A 24,508-nucleotide genomic window follows, 5' to 3' on the forward strand; every position below is an offset into this window, starting at 1 on the left:
AAGTAGGAGGAAGAGACAGAGTGAGGCAAAAACGAAAGAGAGTTTTCAGAGGTGAAGGTGAGCTAAGACACTTTGGAATTTTTGACAAGAAGAGTAACAAGACGAGAGAATCAACAGACAAGGAAGAATATAGGCAACCAACCTCATCTCCACCTATCATGTCTTTGTCTAAGCCAGAGGGGCAGCTAGCCCACGAGCTGAGCTGTCCCATCTGCCTTCAGCTCTTCTCTGATCCGATGGTTCTCCCCTGTGGACACAACTACTGCCGAGCCTGTATCTGGAAGTCAGTTGACAAGGGGGACATATCACGTTGCCCAGAGTGCCGTGAGGAGTTTCACGGTTTAAATTCCCTGCAGAAAAACTTCAAACTCTGCAGCATCATTGAGGGTTACCTTGCCACTGCGCCGCTTTTTGACTGTCGGCAGGACACTGAGCCTGGGGAGATGGAGGTTTTCTGCGACCACTGTATAGATGAGCGGGTACCAGCTGTGAAGTCTTGCCTGAAGTGTGAGGTGTCACTGTGTTCCAGGCACCTCCAGAGACATCACGAGAAGGAGTCGTTCAAGACGCACACTGTGGTGGAGCCCACGAATGAGCATGGGATGAAGGGCTGCTCCATCCACCGGTGTCCCCTCGAGTATTTTTGTTCCAGCGACATGACCCTAATGTGCAGCATGTGTGTCGTAGAGGGCTTTCATCAGAACCACGACGTTCTCACCTTCAGCGTAGCCGAAGAGGAGATGAGGCGAGCGTTGGAGGGCCGCAGCAAGGTATTTCTGTTGTTTCATTTCCCGGACTTTTAATCTACAGAAATTTTTCCTATGGTGATATTGAAGCACCAGTTTTGCATACATCTGTAATATTCGGAATAGGCGATGAAATAAAAACAAGGGAAATGTTTATTTTATGGTCAAATTTCTTAAGAATTTCCAGGAAAAAACCTATCACAGGGATATGAAAGACGACCTAGTCAGTGGAGAGCAGGTAAGCCAAACATGTACATGTGAAATTTTGCTGCAACGTCAAATACCAACACTTTCTCACACCCCTCCTGTGTGATACCAACACCAAAGTCAACCATTTGTGTCTGTATGAGAAGCATCCTTTAATGTCTGTGACAACGGTCTCCGAGGTGAAACTCGTACGATGCGGTTCAAGTGGTCAAACTGTTGCAGTTAGGTTGAGCCAACAACTACTGGTTATGGTTAGTTTTTTGTTTGTTGGTGTCCTGCCTGTTGAGAAACCAGGGACTTCAGTGGATGTTTGATAGGCATTAAAGGGCAACTTGGCATTTTTCAACCTGGCCTCATTTTACCATACTTCTGTGTCTAATTGATGTTAACAACAGTTTTTGAAATTGGTCCAGTATTGAGAGAAAAGGGACTGTATCCAGTAGCCATGCAATGCCTGCATTGTAATCAGATGGGGCAATTGTGCACTGTGACTATATGTCGATTAAAAGGTTTTTATTGCCATATAAGCTCAGATTGTTATCACAAGTTTAGAAAAAAACTCATGTTTTGGGTTTAAATACGTATGTAACATTTTGTAAATATACACACAAGTATGTTACAGATGGATGTGAGTCAAGGAACGTTATGGATTTTTGGTTTCAACCAGGACACAAACGGTGTTCTCCTGGATGAGAGTCTGTGTTTGCCTGACCCATCCACCACCCCTTCTGCTTGGCTTAGACAGACATCAGGGTTTGAAATTAGCATCAGCCACCAGCCATATGCTGGTAAAATATGCAAGTGGCTGCTAGATTTGCTTCACTTCCCAGCCAAAACACAATGGTAATCTATTGAGTGGCAGGTAGATTTTGGGATCCATCAGCCACTATGGCAGGTTGACAAAAAGTTACCAACCCTGATGGACTTAGTCGCTCTTAATATTGTGTCACTTGCTCTAAGCATCAAATATTGCCGTGGATGTTGGAATTGGTTGAAAGCCTGGTGCATCTCACAGAGATGTCCCTCAGTATCACACGGCGAGTGACATGGCAAAGCATCAGTTTCTGACAATTTTGGAAAGGGAGCAGGCTGCAAGGTTAGCACACAGTTTATCATAGATGGCAAATAACGCTTCCAATAATTAATGAATAATATAAGAATGTTTACTGTAATTTGGCACTGAATTATGTTGTTCCTTCTGGGCAATGCATTCAGACATTACAAACCTGTAAAATAATTACTAAACAGCTCTTCAGGGAGTGCACATTGTTGAGCAATGAGGCTTTACTTGCTAAACAACAATAGAAATATGACATTGGAGGTTTGAATAAAGTGGCTGGCAGCTATCTGGGACACCACCATTGTGTTTGGAACTGGTGAATGATAAGAATGCAAAAAGTTGTCTGGCTGATGAGAGCAGTGTAATGACTTCTGACAGGATAAAAGGGAGTTCCCAGTTCCAGCTGATTGATTCCGAAACTTCAATTACATCTATGCTGAGCAGAAGTGCAAAGTCATCATATCAAAAAATCATATGGACTTCACGAAAATGACTTCACTGTAGGCCTCCTCATCTCCTTTCATTTGCAATATGGAAATGAAATGAAAGTCTTGTCCCTGTCTTGGTAACAACCTGTTGAAAGAAAAGTACAAGTGTTAAACACACACATCTGTAATGCATTTAAACTGTGTTTGCAGGTGGTTGCTAGCAGACTGCAGATGACAGAGAGTCTCCTACAGAAGCAAGCAGAGGAGCGAGGAGCCTCTGAAGCTGTAGGGGACAAACTGGTCATCAAGGCTATCACTGTCATGGACAGTGTGGCTGCCCTAGTGGACAGGTAACTTACTGCACATGTGCTGGTATTGACATTGCCTTCAACAGCAATGTGTGTTGTCTTTAAAGGTGTTTTATTATGTGCAATGTCAGTCATAAAACACAGTTACAACTTAGTTGGACAAAGACAATGTCACATACCTTCATGCACCAATTAGGATTTAGCAACATTTCAATCAGAATCTGATGACTGCTGTGGGGTTGTAAATGTTGTTTTTAAATGAATAAGATGATATACCACATATGAAACTTTAAAAGGGCTAAACTCTTGTTTACATTGGCAGTAAATAGTGGTTGAAGTGTTCTTTTTCCTGTGCTGTAAATCACAGGTTTTGTGTTCAGTCAGTCACAGCATGATTTATAATAGGCCTGTGTGCGTCAGATTACCAGAAGCAGTTCCTCTTTCAGGGCTTACGTGCAGGATCAGGCATTGACGTTTGAAGATAAAATGCATGCTAGAACTCAGTGTTCCAATCATTCCATGTGATAAATCCAGTTTATCGGCATTGTTGGACTGCCAGAAGACTAAAGTCCTCTAATACTGTTCGAATGTCATGGACTGTTCAACAGCAGTTTAAAAAATAGATTAGATGACAATTCAGGCAGATGCGCTGAAGCATGTATCAGAGGCATCCAAGAAAACTGTAACAGCCACAAACCTGTGATCTATGCCATTACTGGACTCTGAAAGATATTAACTGTCTGTAGTAGGCTATATTGCACAATGGAGAAGAAAATAATCACAATAAATACAACTAAAAAAGACAAAAAGAAAGAAAGAAAGAAAGAAAGAGAAAGCATTCAACTACATAGGGTACTTAGATAGGACACAAACACAAATATCAATGAAAAATAAACAAATTAACAAAATGCTCCGCTTCTGAAATGCCTTTCCATGTCCACATACAATGTGCAAGGTACCCTGGGTGTGTTTGGTGTTGACATTCTGGGACACCGTGTCAAGTTCTGCCTGTTACAGTTGGCTTTCGTTGCCGCTAGTTCTTTGATGTCGGTTTGGTGTGTCCTCACCTTAACATTTCTGGTATGAAATTAATCTGCAGATGCTCCGGTTAAAAATTAGACCAAATTTTTCTTTGGATGTCAGTAGCCACAGCAAAGACCAAAATGTGGCCTACAATGGACTGTAAGGCTTGTTGTTTTAGCTGAGGCAGTTTCAGGAAAACTTGGTCTAGAAAAGTAAGGAGTCAGCAGCCAGTGATGGTAAAAAATAGTCAATAAAACAGGTTATTTAACAGCTGTGAATCGCTGAAACCACGAGAGGTCCTTGAGCATACACTCATAAGTGTGCACACAAAATATTAGGCTGATTGGTCCAGTAATTTTTGAGATTATAGTGACCTAACACATTTTCCCCCCAGGCTCATATCTAGTGAATATAATAGAAAAAAAACCCAAACAAACAAAAAAAACCTGCCTGCCTCATCAAAACAAATGAAGCAAGCCACACGACACACTATTGCGAAAGGCTTTCGAAACACTAGATTAATGTTCAAGCAATGCTTGTAATGATAGTGGGTGTAAATATGATTTCTAGGTGGAAAATCATTGTGCTCACTGGCACTCCAAGTTTACCCTAATTCTGATGTACCTTTGTGGTGTTGTGTTCAGCTACAGGGAGCGACTGCATGTGCTGTTGGAGGAGGAGAGAGGCCAGCGCAGAAAAAGCTGGCAGTTTGGACTGGGTGCACTCGAAGAGCAACAGCAGCAGTTAGCGGAGGCCCAGCAAATTGCCGCACAGGCCCTAAATGAGACAGACCCATGCATCTTCATACACAGGTACGGCAATAATCTATACTGCTTTTACAACTAAAATGAATAGATACAAAAAATAACCTCAACACCTCAACATACTGCAAAAAGTATTTTCACTGATAAACTGACAGAATGTGTAATTTTCAGTTTATGTTGTCCCATAATGGATAGATGAGACCAAAAATAAAGAGATTAGTCAGCGAATGCCCCATAAAAGTTGCTTTCATTTATAGTACCAGCTTTACAAACTGAGGTAATATAATGTAATATATAAAAATGTGCTTAATGAACATGTGCACTATTAGCTATTAGCAGAGGTGTGGACTCGAGTCATAAAATTGATGACTTAAGACTCGATTTGACAAAATCAAAAAAAAAAAAAAAAAGACTTGCAATCCAACATGGACATCAATGACTTATGACTTCACTTGGACATGAGCCTTTTGACTTTTGACTGGAAATATTTGATACCCCCTCCCCGGCCCACAGATAAGAACATTTGGTATATAAAAAGTGCACCATGATTCAATTCATTTCCCTTAATTTCCTGAATCAAGTAACATTAACACTATTTACTCCCAGCAAGTCAACAGCCTAATTCCCTAGATTCACTTTCTTTGAACCAGTCTGACAACATCCAGTCAAAAATGGTAAAGTCGAGGCTAATATTAGCATAGTTAGCAAGCTAATGCTAAGCCAGTGTCACTACTCCACATGGCATTACATTTGGTGAAGAGCACATTATGACTTATTTGGGACTCGAAACTTAATGTTGAGGACTTGGTGCATAGCAGTCTTGACTTGAGACTTAACTTGGGACTTGTCAGTCGTCAATTTGGACTTGAGTGCAAAGACTTCAGACTTACTTGTGACTTGCTAAACAATGACTTGGTCCCACCTCTGGCTATTAGCACTTATGACATATAGGATGAACAGTCTACACACATTTCTATGTGTGTGCCTCCATGCAGCCTACATAAGTAAAGATATGTGAGGCCAAGAAACAAAGCAGATCACATGGTAACATGGTAACAGTCCTCAACTGATGACATTCTTCTGCTCGCCAGGTTCATGCTGATTGACCATAAGCTGAGAGAAGCTGTCACATGCAAAATTCCCACCATCCCCTCAAATGCTCCGCTCAACACCAAGCGTCTCCACGCAAGCCTCAAAACCAAAGACTTCTGCTCAGAAATGACCCGCCTCCTGGATTGCCTCCACGTCCTCCTGAACCCCCTTGAGCTCAGCTTCAACCCCTGCACTGCTCACCCCAGCCTGATAGTGTCCAATGACCTGCGCACGGTCAAGTACAGCCCCACCAAGCAGCCATATGCAGAGCACCCAGAGCGTTTTTCAAGCGCGCCCCAGATTCTTTGCAGCCAAGGGTTCTCCAGTGGGGAGCACATATGGGTTGTAGAGATGGGGGCCAACTGCATGTGGTCGGTGGGTGTGTGTTACAAGACCATCCCTCGCCGTGGTGACCATAGTCGTTTAGGTCACAATTCTGTTTCCTGGCGGCTGCAATGGAAAAACGGCAAGCTGACAGTGTGCCAGTCCTCCTGCAACGTGGCTCTGGGGGAAACCACCACTCCTCCGCTGAAGATTGAGATAGCGCTGGACTGTGATGCAGGGACGCTAGTGTTCCACAACGTCAGAGGACGCAGGGAGCACCTCTACACCTTCAGGGTAGTGTTTAGGGAGCCGGTTTACCCAGTGTTCACTATACATTCAACCACACCAGAGTCCTGGATCACACTGCACAGGGGGATGTAAACACTATTGTTTAATATTTTCCATGCATAGAATTCATTTGGGTGTAAATTTGCCTCTCACTGAGATTTTTTCTTTGTAATTGTATTTACTGCTCTTTTTTAAATGTGTGTATTCTACCAAAATGGTGCATTTAAGTGCGGCGTCATCCCCAGACATTTTCCATAGGGTTGGCCAGATGGGGCCACTGGAAATCTTGGGATGCACACTAAAACCAAAAGCCATAACTGAATTTCAGGAACTCACTTATTCTGTTGCTAGTATATAGGCTTGATGAAAACTGTGTCAATATGGAGATTTAAGTAGTTGCATATCGATATACTTTGTTTTCTTATTTTACAGTTAATATTACTAATGATCTGATGTACATAGACTAATACTGGTAAAGATAATATTTTGAGTTCCACAACAGTCCTAATTTAAAGTATTTTGAGGTGAGAGTTTGGGACCCTTTGAAAATGGCCATGCCAGTTGTTCCCTCGCCAAAATGTTGCCTAATTTGGGAGTGTTGTTTAGCCCCCTTCCCTACAAACTATGCTGACATTGTTGTCAAAAGACACTGTATGTAATAACGGACGTAGCTACCATGACATCACCTATTGGTCTGTGGACTGCCATTTTTAAAGCCTTAAGTTCGGCATTTCAGATGTTGCCATCTTGGGTTACTTGAAGCACAGAACAGATGTTTTTGGACCATTTTTGGACAAGAGGGTGGAGCTGTTGAGAAGTGAGGGGTGGAACTGACTCTCAGACTATAGCAACGCCTAACAGAGAGCCTGGCACTTAGGTGGCCCTGCCCTTTAATATGCGTAGCTTTGGGCCTTAATAAAATGTGAAAAGGTGAGTTATAAAAAAAAAAAAAAATCACCCCTTGTACAGTTGTCATGAATGTTCATATCAGCCATGGAGAACAAAAAAAGTTTGTACCAGGCTGTAAACATGTTCATGTCTGCTGTAAAGTTGGACACTTTAACATGGGGGTCTATGGGGATATACTCTGTTTTGGAGCCAGCCTCAAGTGGCCATTTGATGAACTGCAGTTTAGGCACTTTCGCATTGGCTTAATTTTTATTAGGTCTCTGAGGTTGCTGTTTGGTAGGTACCAATGGATGCTTTATGTTGATGCCTTCACTCTAGCTTAAAAATCTTAAAATAGTAATATATGCCTCCAGTTATTTTCACTTGGGGGAGGGGCAGCAATTGTGTAATGGGGCAATTCCCCCTACTGTTTGACTGTTGTTCTGTATCTATCAAATCACTCAATTCAAGGCTTTGACTACTACAAGTAAGTTCTCCGCCACTGGGAAACAGTGTTTTTATCATACATAACTATGACTGTATTATGGATGTGGAGCATTTTAATCATGAGATAAATTGTTTACAAATATTTTATGACGTATTCTTTATGATTAGGTTGATTTTGTGGAGTATAAATATCAATTATAGGTGTTCCAAAGTCAAAATGAATTAGCTTTGTGGGATTTTTTTTTTTTTTTTGGTAATTTGTCTAAATGCTAACATTTATCATATTTCCATTTATCTGTTTATCAAAAGTGAACGAAACGTCTTCAATGTTGTGTTTTACTTTTGTTTTCTTTATATAGCCACAGTAAACATTAATGTGTGAACACTGATGCACATTTGAGACTTGCTTGTGTTTATGCTACGAATAAACTGATGATAATGTATGTATTCATGTCTAGGTATTGACAGTTTGTATTGAATATGTGGTATGTGATTGGCTCTTGACAGTTCATTCATTCAAAGCGGCTTTAGTGCATGACAGTGGGGTTGCCAGGTTCAGCTGTAAATAGGTAACTAACAGTGATTCAGTCGTTTATGCCATACCTAAATGCCCTAGCAAGAAGATAAATTTGATTGTGAAAAATTAAAGTAACTCGCTCCATGTTAATAATACGCTTCTTTATATTTTGTGTAGTTTTTCATTACGTATTTAGCAAAGTTTTGCACCTTCACTACATGACTCGGTGGTCACTTTATTTTCTATATTTTCTTTCTTGCATATTGTATATTGCCCATGTAAAGCACCTGTGGCCTATGTTTGTGAAAAGCGCAACATAAATAGACTTTAGTTAACTTATATTTATAGTAAACCATGCTCCGGGTTTTACACACAGCTGTGACAGGGGGACCGATAACTCGAAGCTGGCAACCCAGATTCCATCTGTCACACACTCTGTCATTGGGCAGGACACTGACATCAATTCATGATAATAACATTAACTTAATCTACGCAAGGTCACAAGCAAAGCTGTCACTTAAAAGCAGAAGGCATGGGCTCGGGAGAGAGTACAACCAGAAAAGTGTCCTTCGGTGTGGATGATGAGGACAGAGTCAGGATTCTCCGTGGGGTGAAGGTAATGCTATTTTAGCTAGCGTTTGATAAGCCATGCTAACGTTACTTTATTGTTACGCCCAGCGCTAACTAGCTGTTAGCATGGTGAAGCAGAGCAAATGCAGCTAGCGGTTTGTTTTCTGAGGTGAACCAACGTTGAGTCCACAACCTGTCAAGCGACTGCAGGGGTGAGGAGGATGTACAGGGATGCAGGGGCTGGGGTGGGCTCATACATGCCCTGAAACATGACTCTTTCTGTATGCCAAACTTCAGTCGCAAAAAGCCGCAGATAAAAGTTTGCCTTGTTTATCGGTTGAAGAACATAGCTGGCGGATGACCAACATCATTTAGAAACGTTCGTGGTATTCTAGTCAATTCGGCATATATGTTATCCACCCAGTGCTCCGAAATTAATCAGAAATCCCACATTTTTCACTGTTCGCTAGCTGTCTAGCGTTTGCTACATGGATTAACACAACGCGTTCAGCTCGCAGATAAGAGGCAAACAAATCGCAAGTGTTCAGTGGGAACATTTCAGCTGCAGGGTGGATGCATGACCAAGTCAAAGACAGATTCAAATGTTTCTATTGCTATGATAATTTTGGTTATAAAGATGGTGGCTTTAAATTGACAAATTCCGAGTGAAGTTTGGCAGGGTGCTCTCTGCCTTTTGACACTGCTGCCTTCCAGTGCTATTGTAAATGTCGGAAATTTCGAAGCGCACCTCATGAACCAGTGAAAATGCAACACAGCTGTACTTGTAGCATAAAATATTAAACTATTCTGTGTTTAAATGTTTTAAATGTAATTGTAAGTCACTAGTGATGTGGGCTGCACAATAAATTGTGTCAAGGGAGACTTTGATTGATACCATTAAACATATTATATTTTCATGTGATAACATAGTGATTCTGCTGCATTTGCATAAGCAGAGAGGTAGGCTATGTTCCTCAAAAGCAAGTGACCTAATCATAATTTATATTGACAAAAGACAAGATGTCATGTCACCTCATGATGACAGAAGTAGAAACAAAATGTGTGTAGTATTTACAGTTGCGACAAATATGAAACCTTTTGAACGGTGTATGAAAATGGCTACCTTTTGCAGAATGTATGAGCCCAGCCTTTGATCCTTGTTCACCCTTACATCCTCACCACCATCACTTCCAATGCCATTCATAAAATAAAGGGATGCAATTCCAGGGATTTTCCTGACAGACTGTCAAGATTTACTGTTTAATATTAGTATGTCTTTGTAGCCAAAAAAACCCATGAAGGAGGTTTGTTTAACTGATGAAGCGCAACTTTACCTCAGCAAAAAATGTTACATACTTTTTTTCCTTTTTTTTTTGCTAACACATATTAGGGGCATGCTTTCAAAGTTAAAGATTAAAGCACTCGAGCACAAGCACAACAAAAGTTTGAATGTTTGTACTGAGTACCGGGATATATGGGGAACTGATGGATGTGATATTCAAATTTCCCATAAGTATGAAGGCACCATCAACCCCAGCTAGACTTTAATGCAGGCTAGTCAAGTTAAAAAAAAAAAATAAAATAAACCTATGTAATTTAAACAAGTCTAGAGTTTATAGTTGCGGTACCTCCATACATCATAATGATTGTGAAAAGTTTGTAAAATTGTCTATAAAACATGAAAACGACAAAGCTTACAGATTTATTTATTTACCAGCCCTGCCTGCAAATTCAAATCTTGTGAGTCATAGAAACAGTGAGTCAGTGGCTGCTGCCTGCCGCGGTTTTTGATGTAACTTTGTTTAACCATTTCCCTGGACACACACACAGAAAGTTGTGCTACAGTGACCCACTGTTTTCTGGCACATTTTGCAGCTTTATATGTTTTACATTTGGCCAAAATTCCCCTGTCCTTCCCAAAACTTTAAAAAAGATAAAAAAGACTGATTTTCATTACATTTGAATCAATGTGCATGATAGCTTTATGCTCTGTTAAATCATTATTAAGTTTGTGGAAAGTTGCAGAAAGGCTTCTGATTGTTTAAAAGAAAATAAAGTTAAGAGCAGAAAAAAAAACTTTTGGGGGGGATCCTCGGGTTCTCAGTTCTGTGTTGTTTCTGTGTCTCCAGCCTGCCAGTCTTTCCCTTTTTTAAATTTTGCTATTCATCCCTCCCCAGCTGTCAGAAGACGTTCTCCAGAGGATGAGAGGAGTTGCCAACATTGCTCCAGAACGCACACCTTCATCTACCTCAAGCCCTCAGAAAGACACAGGTATCACGCACCTCACAGAGTTTTCACACAAGTTTTTTGTCTGAGAAAACTTAAAAACCAAAAGTTGCTGGCTGACCCTGTTAATGTGCTGTTTACATGTTGTGCAGAGCAAACAGGTACTGTATGTGTGCACAGCACAGTAAGCGGTTACGAAAACGTATGGATCTCTTAGTTTGGAGATTACAGATGTGTAACAGAAACCTGCGTCTCAAACATCACAACACAAGTTGCTTTATTGGAAGAGTAGAATCCATCGTTTTGGAGCTTGATTCATGTCGGGGAATTCACTGACCGACCATTTTTAATCTCTCACTTGTATAGAAGTGCAAACCTAAATTACTGGAGGATCCGCAAATCCTAATCAGTGCCAGAAGTAATCAATAACTAGAGACCATTTCGCGATGGATCACTCCAACTGCGATACAGTGATGAGTGACTTTAAATGAACACGGGCCAGGGGCATAAGGTGTCTTTCTACCCCCCTACTTCCAACCCCTGGCAAAATACTCAAAACAGCTTCTGTGGTAGTTCCTGCTACATTATGTGTCACTAGGACCACAAGTTTATATGATGACACACACAGAGAGACTCACAAGGTGAAAACATTACCAGCCATTGTTGCAGTGTTGCAGCTGGTAATGGTTATAATCAGTAGATGTAAAATGGTTAACTTAATAAAATGTATTATTTTTGCATTTCAAGTTATTTATTGCCATATGCATAGCAATAACAGAGAAGCAGTCCTTGGCATGAAAATCATAGATGACCGGCTCCCTCTAACCACATTTGTATTTAATGCATACATTTTTTTATTGGCTTGACTATAAGATGACCCTGATTTAAGCCCCCCCCTGCTTTCCAACACCTGTTTTGGGAAGCCTGAAGCCTTCTTTCTTATACGTTCATTAAAGCAAAATGTAAATCTCAGTCACACTCTCACACTCTCCTGTCAGGCTCCTGAAACAGTCAGGATCATTTTCTCTTATAGTTTTTACATCTTTCAGATTGACACCTGGTTACTGGCAGCATACATAGCATCAGATACTCTTCATTCAAAAGAGTATCTGATATTGTTAATATTGTTCTAATGTACGGGATCGGGGAAAGCACTGACAGGAGGGGTGTATTTGTTGGGACGTTGAGTTCAAATATCAACAATCTTTCTCCAGAATTGCAGACTCCACCTTTATATACACAGTGTAATGATTATATCTGTATTAAGTATTACTTGTTTTAACAGTAACACTGCACGATAGGCCTCCAAGCTGCCACAGTTCGTAGTAGTTTGCCTTCTGTAAGAATTTTTCCCTTAAACATCCACTCTGTCTTTGTCCAGGTGCTTCTCACAGCAGCAACTCAAGCCCTCGACCCCAGCAGAGCCCACAGTCCCGGGCCCAGCCAAGTAACCAGTCCAGCAGTAGCAAACCAGCCTCCTACGCTAAGGAAGAACAGAGAAGGTGGGTTAAACAAAATGTGGGTTTGTAATAGACATTTAGTGGTGGACAAACATTCAAGCTGATTTATGCCAGGGGATGATAAAAGCCTGGAAATCCAGACCCAAATCTAGAAAGATTTAGGATCTGGCCATGAGTAATGAAAATGGCCCAACTCAAGGGGCGGCACCAAGCATGCATTTGTAAATATCACTGCACGCAATTGGATAACACTACAACCAATCAGAACAATACACGGGGTGACGTATACGCTTAGCTACCAGCGGAGCTAACTGGTAGATTAGACTCTTGCCGTATCCGGTCGGCAAAACAGCAAAAACGTCCTTCTTGCAAAGGAAAGATTCGAGCGCCATCTTCTGTTCCTCTTTTAAAGAAAAAGCCAAGTCTAACTCGTTCATTGTAGTGGCCAAAGCTGTTTCAAACAACTGGTGTTCATCCGTAGCCATCTTGCAATGTTTACTGACTGATTCGGGACTTCGTCATCGCAGCGCTGTCATCATCTGTTTAGCTCGCCTATATCAGATACACCGATGTGATTGGTGCAGCTCGGTTTCATGGGCATAGGTAATGAGCATCATTACTGATTGCCAGAGTGACTCGCTGAGCAAATTCAAATTGTGCTCTTGCGAGAACGCTAGATTTCCTGGGTAGATAAAAATGACTTTAAATCTTGATGTACAAAAACAGAGGCATCATGCCGCATGTGTTGCTCAGAATTTATTTTATTTATAGCGACTAACAGTGCCTCTTCTGCTCTAAAATCATCAATATATGCTCTATCTTGGTTTTGTTAACCTTGCTCAAAAACACTGGTGTTACAACTATGCTGCACATTTTTAAAGGCTCAGTCAAGAAAATAGATTGCAGCAGGGTAAGATACCCCTGTGCAACACTGTGACCATTTCAGTGATACAGTATGAGGGCTGTGTCCACATAGTATTTTTCTTCAGCAGAAAAGCTGTTGCAGGGCGCTGGGGAGCACTTTACCCAAACACTTCATAAAAAGCGCTCAAAGCACTTTTTTAAATGACATGATGTGCGTGGGTTTGGTTTCTGTGGCAACAGTATTTTGACACTAACATTAACTAGGTAGCTAACGTAATGCTACTGTACATTAACAGAGGGTTGACTACACCGTAAACAATAAGCTTACAAAGCATTCGGTGATAAAAGCACAGCACCCCCTAGTCAGTGTGCAGCTGATCTGCTCCCACAAATGGGCTTTCCTGCCTTTGTTGTGACAACTGACAGTATTCTAGCTAAAGAAGCAGCAGTGAGAGAGATTTCAACTAGAAGTGCTTGGAGAATCCGCACAATCAGGCCAGAGCACTTTTGGCGGCTGCATGCGGCACCATACGCTCTCTTCTCATTGGGAACAATTGAATAAACACGCTGGCACCCAGAAAAAATGGCTCATACTTTTCTAACAAATCTCTGTATACAGACATTGTGGATCTTCCTCTGAAATTCAATGGGCAGAGCGTATGTCAGAACTTTTGAAGCTGGGGTATCATGCATAATGGCACTGAGTGAAACTACTTAGAAAAATGTTGAGCTAAAGGATTTCAGTTTGTACATTGCCGCTGACAGTCAGTATACCATCAAGCTGCTTATTCCATACGAATGCATGCCATTTTTCCTTTTTGTGGCACTGTGGGTCTCAGTGCAATATGAATGCAGGCATGCATACACAGAGTCTAAAGCAGTTTACCAGCACCATGTGCTGACGAAAGGATCTTCAATCAGACATCCTTCCTTTCAGTAAGGTCATGATCAGACTGTGTATAGATTCAACAATGTTTCATTGAAGCCCTCGACAAAAAAAGTCCTTGAATTGAAAATCTGGTGGATAATGCAACAATAAAATGATAAATTTGAAACTTGTAGTTATCTTGATAACCTGTGTATCATTGCTGAAGATCAAACTGAATGCTAACAGATGCAAGCCTTCTTCTCACTCACTCCCAGCATTCCTTTCATCACAGGAGAATAGATATATTGGCTTTTGATAGCGCAGCTTTAATACTCCATGTAGTTGACTGACCTGGTCAAATTTGATATATGCTGCCCCCTTGTGGTAATATTTGTTTAAAGTAAGTTTGGCTGTAATCAAAGGCTTTGGAAAGCAGACAGTGATGTAGTATGCAACAGGTGGAGCCATGATTATGTGTGTGTTTATTTGCGTGTGTATCTACGGTGTATGTGTTTCAGGTTTGAACGGCAGCAGACAATACTGAAGGAGGAACTGGCCAAGGTGGCACAAAGGGAGAAGGAGGAGATGACTAAAGCCAAGGTCCGGGAAAGACAGCACTTGCGGCAGGAAGCCCAGAACACCAAAAAAATGGTACACACACACACACACACACACACACACACACACAGTCTCGTGCCCCTTTAACACTGACCTTGTGACTTCAGATATCTGGAGGATAGCCCATCACTTTAAAGGACACCTTTGTTGGTAAACCAAACAAAATTGCCTGAGGTCACAGTCAGGGTTGTATCAGGTCACACTCGGCTCTGCCTGGTATTATTGTTGAGCTTTTAACCCTTGACTGCTTTTCTTTTCTGCCATGTTTATATGATATGAAACTGATGAATAACTAGGGCATGGTTTTGGTGAACAGTTGCACTTGGGAGATGATAAAATCACAAACAGTTGCACAGCCGCAATGAAGGAAGCGAAGATGGCAAAGCTTTCGAAGGATAAACAACAAAGTAACTGTTGTCTGTTCAAGCATTACATTAACACAGTGACATTCATATGCAGCGTGCATGCAACTTCTTGATGGTTATTTTTAAGGGACAAGTCATTCGAGTAATTGTTATAATATTCAACATGAAAACACTAACCATTCGCTCTACACAAAGAAAGATGTCCTGGACATGTTTGGCATTGGTTATAGCCTGCATGGGAATTAGATGAATCTGCGAGTTTATGTTTGGCAGATGGCAGATGCTGCTGGTCCCCCTCCTGTTCAAACAGATTTTCAGCTGGCCTGGCCTGGGATGAGCCCATCAAAACAGTTTATCTAATATGGGACGTGGTTGTAGGTCCATCCAGTTTTCTATTTTCTATTTTCTATTTGCTGTTCTATTTTCGTTACCTTGTGACCCCTAGGTTGGGAACACTGGGTCTAAAGCATGCTGACAACATACTCTCCTATCTATAAATCAGTGGAAATCTAAAATGCCACTAATTTGAATTATTTGATTTAGCTCTAACATAGACATCCATAAACATTAATATCATGCAAGAAGAATGAAAAAGTGTGTGTGTATGGTGTGTAACACAATACCGCACCTGTAACACAGTAGCATGAGGCACAGTCACTACATGCACACAGTGACAGGCTCTCTCCTAGTCTTCTACAAAAGGTCAGAGGATATGCTAATGAGGTAAAATCTCTGTCCAATTAATTATTAATAACAGCCCTTTTTTGCAGTCCATGGAGATTCAAATTGAAATATATGATTTTTACACTTGCCAGGTTAAATGAGGACAGAGAGCATCAAAACACATCAGCACAAGTGCTGCACAGCTTCTGCCAGGATCTGCTGTTACAATAGTGTGTGTGCAACTTATGTGTGTCTAATTAATAGACCCCTGACAGGTAAACATAAACTACAATACAAAGGGAAGACGTATTAATCTAAACTAAAATTGAAAACCTCCAAAAGAATTATTTCTAAATGTATAAGGAGTAATAAACATAGTTACATTTTGAGGAGGAAAACAACATGTTACAGCATGCACCGCTGATATTGTGCACTTGAATCAGATAAAGTTGCTCCTTGTGAAATATGTTATTCCTCCTTGTGCAACATTGCCTTAACAATCCCTGATATGACAGCACTATACTGACTGTACACACTGCTGCCTGAGAAGAAGCCCCAGAGGCTAAGATAGGGCCATAATTGGTGATTTAAAGAATCACCTGTTCCAGTTTTGTAGAAGCGGCTAACATGCAAAAATTACTATTGACATTGTCTGTGATTTATAGTTTACACATGCAAAAACCTTTTGTGCAATATTCATCACTCAGATATGTCATTTAAGTTTCCCCTCCTGACAGGTTTTAAAATATTCTGCTGTGATTATTATCTGAAATAGTTTCAGTTTTAGTTGTGGTCTTTCTCTCTCGTCGAGAAATTCTGGATCAGGCCTCCAGCCTGCTGCCACGACTACTTGTGCTAGGTTTCTCTTGCCACTCTTTTCTCTTTCTCCAGTGCTGGCACAGCCCTAAAATGAAGTGTGGAGATACGTCTGGCTATGTGGGACTAGCGTGTGTTTGACCAGTGAAAGAGCAGTAGATGGCTAGCACTAGACTTAGCATTAGTGTTAGCACTAGTGTTAGCGAAATCATAAGAGAGATTTAGCCATACATGTTTGAGCCTCAGTCAGACCCAGATTTAGATGACGAGTCTGTTGTGCACCAAAATCGGCGACTAGCAGACATATCAGAATGGTAGGTGTAGTTAGCATCTTTTATTTGTTTATGTTGTTTGCTACTAGCTTGCAGGAGCTGAGACATGAAAAGGGCTCTAGACACAGTTGTAGATGTCGAATTATGCTGAATGAAATGCTTCCTATACCCCATATGTTGTTACAATTGCTCATATGTGTATGGCAGATGTAATATTTATCTATCTAGAGTTTCAATCAATGATATGACTCCTAATATCGTTACAGTTGTACCCGGTCTCTCCTAATCAACCCTGTGTTTCCAGTCACAGAGACCTAACGACTCAACTCCTGAAAGGAATGCCAATGAGAAAGAGCTGGTATAAAGATGCCATGTTGGTCACTTGGGCAAATAAATAGAGACAGCAAGTCAATTGCTGAGATTTTCCTATAGCAGTGGCATTAATCATTCAGCAGCGGCGCAGCACCACTGCTAAATGCATATAGGGGGGAACACTAGATTGTGAAACAAACAATAATATCTGCAACAGTGTTACAGTGTCTTCACACTAGTCAGGTTAACTTCAAAAAACTGGACATTCTTCCATGTTTGCTGTCAAAACTTTCACTATGCTAATGATAACTCTCGCTCTCTGACAAGTCTGCTCTATGCTGGAAGTTTTAAGGTGTCTTTAAGGTGTTGGATTCCTTTGAGCCTTCGACATGTGTTTCCCATCTTAGACAATGACTGGTTTTCATATAAGAGACCTACCTAATCTTGCTTGTCTGGGGCACGTTTGAATCTCAGATTTAAGGGAAATGCACGGACGTCGCCTCCTTCAGTAGAGGAATGTGAAAACGCCTCTGTAGTGTCAAACTTTGCACAAGATACCAGTCAGGATAGTCAAGGTCACATATTTTAGGGGACATAAATATAAGAAAAACACATCTTTGAGTGGAGAGGGACCTCAATTATAATGTTGGATGATATGAAATATCCTCTTCCCACTGCAACATCCACCAGTGTCCTGTTAGCGGAGCTGTTGTAGCTTGTGTGTAATGACATCATACGCTTATAGTTTTGGTCAGCAGTCAGTCCAGCACTCTTGACTGAAGATTTTACATGCAGTGAGTTCAGTGATAAAGCTGTGTCAAAGCTGATTCGTTTGAGTGTCTCTCAGCAGCAGGAGATAAGTTTGTGTAGAGTCGAGTTATGATTCAGTCCGGTGAGGTTTCCTCTGGTTTAATCACTTTGGAGCATTTTGCACAGACATAAATTGGGCTTTGGGATTGCATTTGTAATTTCTATGGTGATACTCCTTCTTGTTCTCCTCCTCCTCCTTTCACCTATTACATCCCTGTTCTCTCTCTATCTACCCCTCTCTTTACCATTTTCTCTTTCCCTTGCTCTCTTTCTGTCTTCTCTTCCACCCACACCTTCTATCTCCCTCTGTCTTTCTCTCTTTTCTACCCCTGCTCATTACTCTCTCCTTCCTGCCCTGGAGACAGTATTATCAGTGCAGTGCAAGCGGTAAATTGCACCTGAGAGTTTCCTGGAGCTGGAGATAGGAGTGGTGCAGGGTTGGAGGTATAGTCGTGGGAAGGGGAGAGCTTGTTTTACACACCAGCTGGCGCCTCTTTCACGTGACTCTTCCTCCCCCTCCCCTCGTCTTCTACCTGCCTCCCCCCATGTTGAGACATGCTGTAGTGCCTGTCTTATCTCCACTCCAACACACTCCCACCGCTAATAGAAAGCTGCTGGAGGGACACCGTGAGCAGAATGACCGGTCGAGCAGGACCGGACCTCCTGATGCCGAGGGCTCCTTGTAATTACTGTTTCTTGTGCTATGAATACATATATGCACATACACATGAAGTGTGGACAGATTTGCTCACATTCTTCACTCAAATGAGATTTTTTTTCCCCCTGTTGTGGAATCAGAGGGCATGATCACCCATCTTCCACAGGTCTTTGTCCTGCGTAAGCCCAGCAAGTAAAAAGCTGCTTTTCTTAACTGTTGAGAATGTGAAGTTTTACAGCTCAGTGATACTAACACAGTCAGGGTTATAGCCAGTGAATGCAATACATTTCTTCAAACTCTGGGAACGGAGACCCACTTTTTAATTGGAGGACCTGTCTAAGCCAGCCCTGGCTAAAAAATAACTTAACTCTGGGCTCGAGTGAGAGCCGGAGAAGTGTTGTGAAGAGTGGATTTTGAACCAAGAAGCAGAACTCGGACGAAGGTTTTCAAAAGTTCACAAGCAGTGTTATTTCAGAAGCAAGTGAGGTGAGAGTTTTGAGAGTTGAACCGGAGTTTGCGGTGGAGGGGGACCGGCTGAGGGAGTCAGGGCTGTCGGCCGGGAAGCAGACTGTCAGGGTGCTGTGCAAGGTAGGCGGAGAACATGGGAGGATAAGGACCTGAGGGGCAAGTAGATACAAGTTACTCAAAGCACAGGCAAGCACGAGGAAAATACAGACTTGAACTGGAGCATTTGGACCATGTTGCGAACTGAATGATCTGGCGAAGACAGCCTGGAGAGCTGAGGCATATATACTGCAGGAGCTTGATGAGTGGATGGGTCGCAGGTGTGTGGGTTGATTGGCAGCAGGAGGGAAATGGCAGACACCACGACAGACACACACTCACCAACCCAATTGCCAGAATAAATGTTGGCATTGTATTTTTCTGCAAACCATGGATACATTATATTCGTATGTCATTTGGTAGTGGATGGTTGGAAACTTTATGTTCTTTACAGGATCTAGTTAGTATGAATTATTTAATTTTTTTTGCAAAATTTAAAATAGGACATGTAGAATAAAATGATTTTGTTGAAACATCACTAGTTTTAACTAAGATTTACGTATTTTTCCTGATGGAAGTGTTCGTAAAGCATGATGCATTCAACTACCAATGGAAATTTTCAAATCACACATTAATTACTGCCCCTGCAGTTTGTGCTATGATAAATGGCATCATTTTGGTATTTTTTTTAAAAGAAAACAAGTCATTCAAACCCAGTAGTGGGTTGCGAGGTTTGGAATAAAATTTCGCAATCAGTGCATCTCTTAAAGGGGATTTATGGTCATGCGTATGTGTAAACAGAAGTGAATGGCGGGCTGGATTTGGCCAGTGACCCGCCAGTAGAATAAGTCTAACCTACAACATAGTGCAGCTATGTGCATTATCTGTACTTGCCAGTGTGGTTGGTGGTATCTCGACAAAGTTAGTGGTCTGTCATGGTCAGAACCAACCTACAGTACATTTGGCATGTGGCCCATTTTAATTTCACACCCGGTGAGGGAAAAGTTTAAAGAGATGAAAGTGATGCAATATTGCCTGGAGAAAAAAAAATAAAAAAGAATGAGGGAGACTGAACATATGAGAAGATGAGAAGTCAGCGGCGACAGCTGATTAAGCATTTACAAAGTAATTGGGAGCAAGAAGGATGTGAGGATGAAAAAAAAGTGACTGCACATTTTGTGAAGGGGTGCGGATGAAGAATGAAGAGGAGCCGAGAACGAATTGGAATGAAAGAGAAGATGACACGCATTTCCTGTAGAATTGAGCTGAAAAGTGAGGGAATGAGCCTGAGGGTGAAAAAAGAAGTCTTCACAAGTGATTTAACATTTCCTGGAGGAACATGAGGAGGTGGAAGAGGAGAGCAACAATGGGAGGATGAGACGGAAGGAGGGACTATTACTAATGTTTCTTCAGTGCTTTAAGGAGAGAGAAGGAGGGAGATATGCTTTAAAAGAATGTTACAAGAGGACTAAACAGGTGAGGATAAAGTGCAGACTTATGATTAAGGGGAGGAGAAGTGGGAGATGCGGGAGAGGAGGAGAGAGCTTGCCCTATAAATGTGAGGTAAAGAATTACTGTTTGGGGAGGAAGAGACACAAACATGGTACAGAGTTTGGGCTCGAGTGTGGAACGAAGGTGTGAGGAAAGTGAGGAGACGGTGCTACAGGTGACTAAGTGCTCCCTGCCCTGTGCGCGTGGGCACAGAACTGAGTCACAAGTCAGGGAGAGCCAGACAATGGTGTGTGCGGCATCTGCTATTCAGTCGCGTCCCTCTTTTCTCCGCCTTTCAGGCCCTCACTTATTTCCTCCTGTCTTTTGTCCTCTTCTCAGTGAACTGCCTGATCCTGCCATTCCTCTCTCTCTTTCTTCATCTTTCAGCCAAGGCCCTCACCCACTGTGCTGCGCTCTGTGAATAGTCTTTGTTAATAGCAAATCTTCCGCAGATTAATTTCAGAATGAGAGAGAGGGAAGGGGAGAATGGAAAGAAAGGAAGCAAGTTGAACTAAAGGGCTAAAAGGGATTTTCTCTTTTTATAATGTGTTAATGGCCTTTTGGTGCCTGTTGAAAGCAAAAAAAAGGTATAAGCCACATTAGCATCTGGTAAATTTCTCTCTCTCTCTCTGTTCTTGTAGAACAATTAGGAAGCTTTTTTTTTTTTTTTTTTATTAGCTGCCCTTCAACTTCCTTGGATGAAGCTTCAGCTATACAAAATGCCATCTATGCATTCCTCATCCTTTGAAAATGCCTGTAAAGTGCAGGTGAATCAGTTGCATCTGCTGAGAACATAATGGGACAGGAAGCAATATAAACTGGTTAAAGTTTCTATGGGCACACAATAGCATTTTTCACACTACCCTAATAGCACAGGTTTTTGTTTGCAGATTAATGAAACACTTGAAGAGAAAATTGTTGCACTCTAGTGTCACTGTCCTGCACCTAAAACCCAGCGACTGTGCAGGAAAAATCTGTAGCGCTTTGGAGATCAGTCACTTAACCAGTGTTTAAAATAAAGTTAAACCTGCAATACCCAATAACAGCTACAGATTCAGGTGATAATTCTCTGTAGGTTCATCACTACTGTACCTGTCCCATTTAAATGATACCGACAGGGCTAGAGCTACACCCCAGAGGTTAAACCTTTGAAGGTGAATTTGTCAAGGGATGATTTTCACCTCTACCAGCAATTACATTCTAACTGTTGAACATCCATGAGATGCACAATTTAACAGGCTTACAAGATATTGGTACTCTCCCAGGTACTGAAATGTGAGAGGTGACACGAGAATTGCTTACAGACTTTATAGAGCTAAAAGCCAAGATGAAGTGTTGATTTACAAGACATGAAGTTATTTTGTTACTTTATATGTTCATGTTTACTCAATGGCAGATCTGCTGAAAATGCTGGATTAGCCAGTTCCTCCAGGTGACACTAGATGGCAGCCAAACCCTATTCCATGTTTCACTGATTTTACATGGAGGTGGAAGCTTCTCTCTTCCATTTTATTCCTCTCTTATTCTGCCTGTTGCTTTGTCTCTGTGCCCATGATGCACCATATTATGTCAAGTTTCAAGTGTGAAATTCTTTTATTGGAAAATCAGTGTTGTTTCAAATGTGCACAGGTTCCCCGTGTTAATCTAATCTACCTAACCTCTCCTAGTACAATAAACTTTCAAATTTCCTAGTCTTTGTGTTACTTCAGAATTGGCTGCAGAATTACAACTGACAGGGAACTAATGTTCAGTTTACTTTTGTCTTCAAGGAAGTTTTCACATGCCAAGAGTCCCTGGTGTTCTTTGTCACACCTACTTTTGTGGGTATTGTAAGGATATCAATCAATATGTGCTGTATTGTTCCACAGGAAGTAGTAAGTTTAGTTCAAATTTGTAACAGCTGACTTGAGTTAGTTCTTCAGTCACTTCATACAGTCGTATGTGCTGACAGTATATACTATATCTTTTCTGGCTTAATAACACTTTTTTCTGTGAGTCATAAAAAGTTAAAAAAAGAAGGAGCAGGTAATTTGTAATTTTAAGCCTAACTGTCTCTTGTTTAATGTTTCAAACAGCAGTGTTTCATTTACATTTATTTGGCTGTAGGGGCCATCACATCTGGAAAGTCGTCCCCCAAAAGGCCATAAAAATTAAATAAATGAAGCTTTATCATTCCCTTGTGTTGCTTGGCCCACTGTAAAATATGTTAGTCAAGACTTGAGTTTCAACACATTTACCCACATGTGGTGAAAGACTTTCGTGGTTTGTTTCTACTCTGGATGCGTTCAGACCCCTGACAAAAGATGGACGGCTCAACAGCTCCCCAAAAGTGAAGTCAAGACATCTTGTTTGCCCCCTGGTGGCTGGCTGCAGCATAGGTCAGAACCCCCCCGCCCCCCGTGTTAGCAGATGGATCATAGGGCGAACTAAAAAAACTAAGTACGCATCAAATAAACTTTTCCCAAAGATCGTTTCTGGCGCAGAAGGAAATGTGCATCTTCTGCTAGCTCACCTAGCCTTATTGAACTAGCTAACATTACAGCTCAGGTGAGGAGGATGCCATTACTGTTTACATTTTGTGCTGCCACAAGCATGAGCTTGTCTGGGAGTAGATGCACCATTCCTTCCGCAATGTGGATTATCTTGAGTAACTGGGTCATAATTTCTGGAAAGAGACATTGCTGTTGAGTTTTTTTAAAATGTATTTTCTGGTGCTTTGAGCACCACAAGCTGAGTGCCATCTAGTTCTGTTATGATAGAGAGAAGGCAGATATCTCAACAGATGATAACTCCAACAGGCGGCAACTCTGCCAAAACAAACTAGATTGATAAATTGGGCTACAGGTAAGAGAAGAAAAATATGTATATTTGATTTTAGGGTGAGGATGTATGTATTTTGGAAATGTGACAGATTTTCACATCTCTTCTCTACATTTTCATCTAACCTCACAATATCATGGTAAAAAATGTAATATGGAAGTTTTTTTTGTTTGTACACATCTGCTGTATTGATATATTTGTCTTCAAAGTACTACGTATCAAAAGCACGAGCACAAAATGCCCATCACATCTCCATAGGGCCATAGGGCCAAACGTTATGCTGAAGTCCCAGTGTTTCATTCCCAGATGGTATTCTGAGGCGACAGCACCACTTCAGAGCAAGATAGCACTGGGATCCCTCTAGTCTGTCTATCTGTTTGTCAAGCAGCCCTGCTGGAATAAGCCAGATGTTGGCTCTGATTGGACAAACCTGCCTCTCCTGTTTATACCTAAACCCCTGTAATCAGCTGGAGATTCTCTGCTGATGGAGCGACAGTGTAGTCTCTCTCTTACACACTCAGGAAACTCATTCAGACTTTGGTTAGGGGTGTGTGGGAAACAGCTGTGTTCATGCACACACTTACATACACATGCATAGTAGAGAAGCAGATGGGGACATGCCTCATTATAGCAGTACATATGAGCTGGTGAATAGCTTGATGTTTTCTCGTGTACTCCTCTGACTGCTTATTTAGTCAGACATATGGTAACACACTGCTATTATGCCATTTAGATGAGTAAAAAACAGGTTAAATGAGTTTCTTTGCTTTGCACAGGTTTTGTCTTGAATTTCAATGGGTTTACATCCTTCAAGCAATTTAAAGATGCACACATACTCACAGGCTTTAATTTTGTGAGGATACGTGTACTGTTCAAATGCATTTACTCAGATAGACTTGCACTCAGGCATGTTAACTCATTCACAGCTAATCACAGAGCTTCCTCTGGGAAGAAAAAACAAGGAGGAATGAAGAGTAAGAACAGTGAAGGGGAAGTAGGTAAAGGTGGAGGGGGTGTAATGAAACTGAGGGTTGAAAAGGAAAGGAAGAGTAGAAAAGAGTGAGAAGAAGGAGGACGGTGGGATAATGAGGGTGCAGAG

At 41.4% G+C, this 24,508-nt stretch overlaps 2 protein-coding genes across 3 annotated transcripts in view; both read left to right on the forward strand.

Annotated features, from left to right (window-relative positions):
* Positions 1–8,245, forward strand: LOC125891454 (E3 ubiquitin/ISG15 ligase TRIM25-like). Its single transcript, XM_049580761.1, has 4 exons — positions 1–770; positions 2,652–2,791; positions 4,417–4,584; positions 5,628–8,245. Exons 1-4 carry the CDS (start codon positions 159–161, stop codon positions 6,331–6,333), a joined length of 1,626 nt encoding a protein of 541 aa, XP_049436718.1. The 5' UTR covers positions 1–158; the 3' UTR covers positions 6,334–8,245.
* A 264-nt stretch (positions 8,246–8,509) lies between these two features.
* Positions 8,510–24,508, forward strand: part of chchd6a (coiled-coil-helix-coiled-coil-helix domain containing 6a) — a 108,456-nt gene continuing 92,457 nt past the window's right edge. For both annotated transcript variants that reach the window (XM_049580769.1, XM_049580770.1), the window contains exons 1-4: positions 8,510–8,708; positions 10,840–10,933; positions 12,270–12,390; positions 14,599–14,731. In XM_049580769.1, coding sequence (XP_049436726.1) covers positions 8,625–8,708; positions 10,840–10,933; positions 12,270–12,390; positions 14,599–14,731 — 432 coding nt within the window. In that variant the 5' untranslated portion in view covers positions 8,510–8,624. The remainder of the gene's footprint in view (positions 8,709–10,839; positions 10,934–12,269; positions 12,391–14,598; positions 14,732–24,508) is intronic.

This window comes from Epinephelus fuscoguttatus, linkage group LG7, assembly GCF_011397635.1.
Source record: "Epinephelus fuscoguttatus linkage group LG7, E.fuscoguttatus.final_Chr_v1".
Classification (NCBI taxonomy): Eukaryota; Metazoa; Chordata; class Actinopteri; order Perciformes; family Serranidae; genus Epinephelus; species Epinephelus fuscoguttatus.

Excerpts from the sequence above, each read along its gene's own strand:
- LOC125891454 (XM_049580761.1), top strand. The coding sequence starts at position 159 with ATGTCTTTGTCTAAGCCAGAGGGGCAGCTAGCCCACGAGCTGAGCTGT. Across the intron at positions 771-2,651 it reads CGTTGGAGGGCCGCAGCAAG|GTGGTTGCTAGCAGACTGCA; the intron begins GTATTTCTGTTG and ends CTGTGTTTGCAG. Across the intron at positions 2,792-4,416 it reads GTGGCTGCCCTAGTGGACAG|CTACAGGGAGCGACTGCATG; the intron begins GTAACTTACTGC and ends TGTTGTGTTCAG.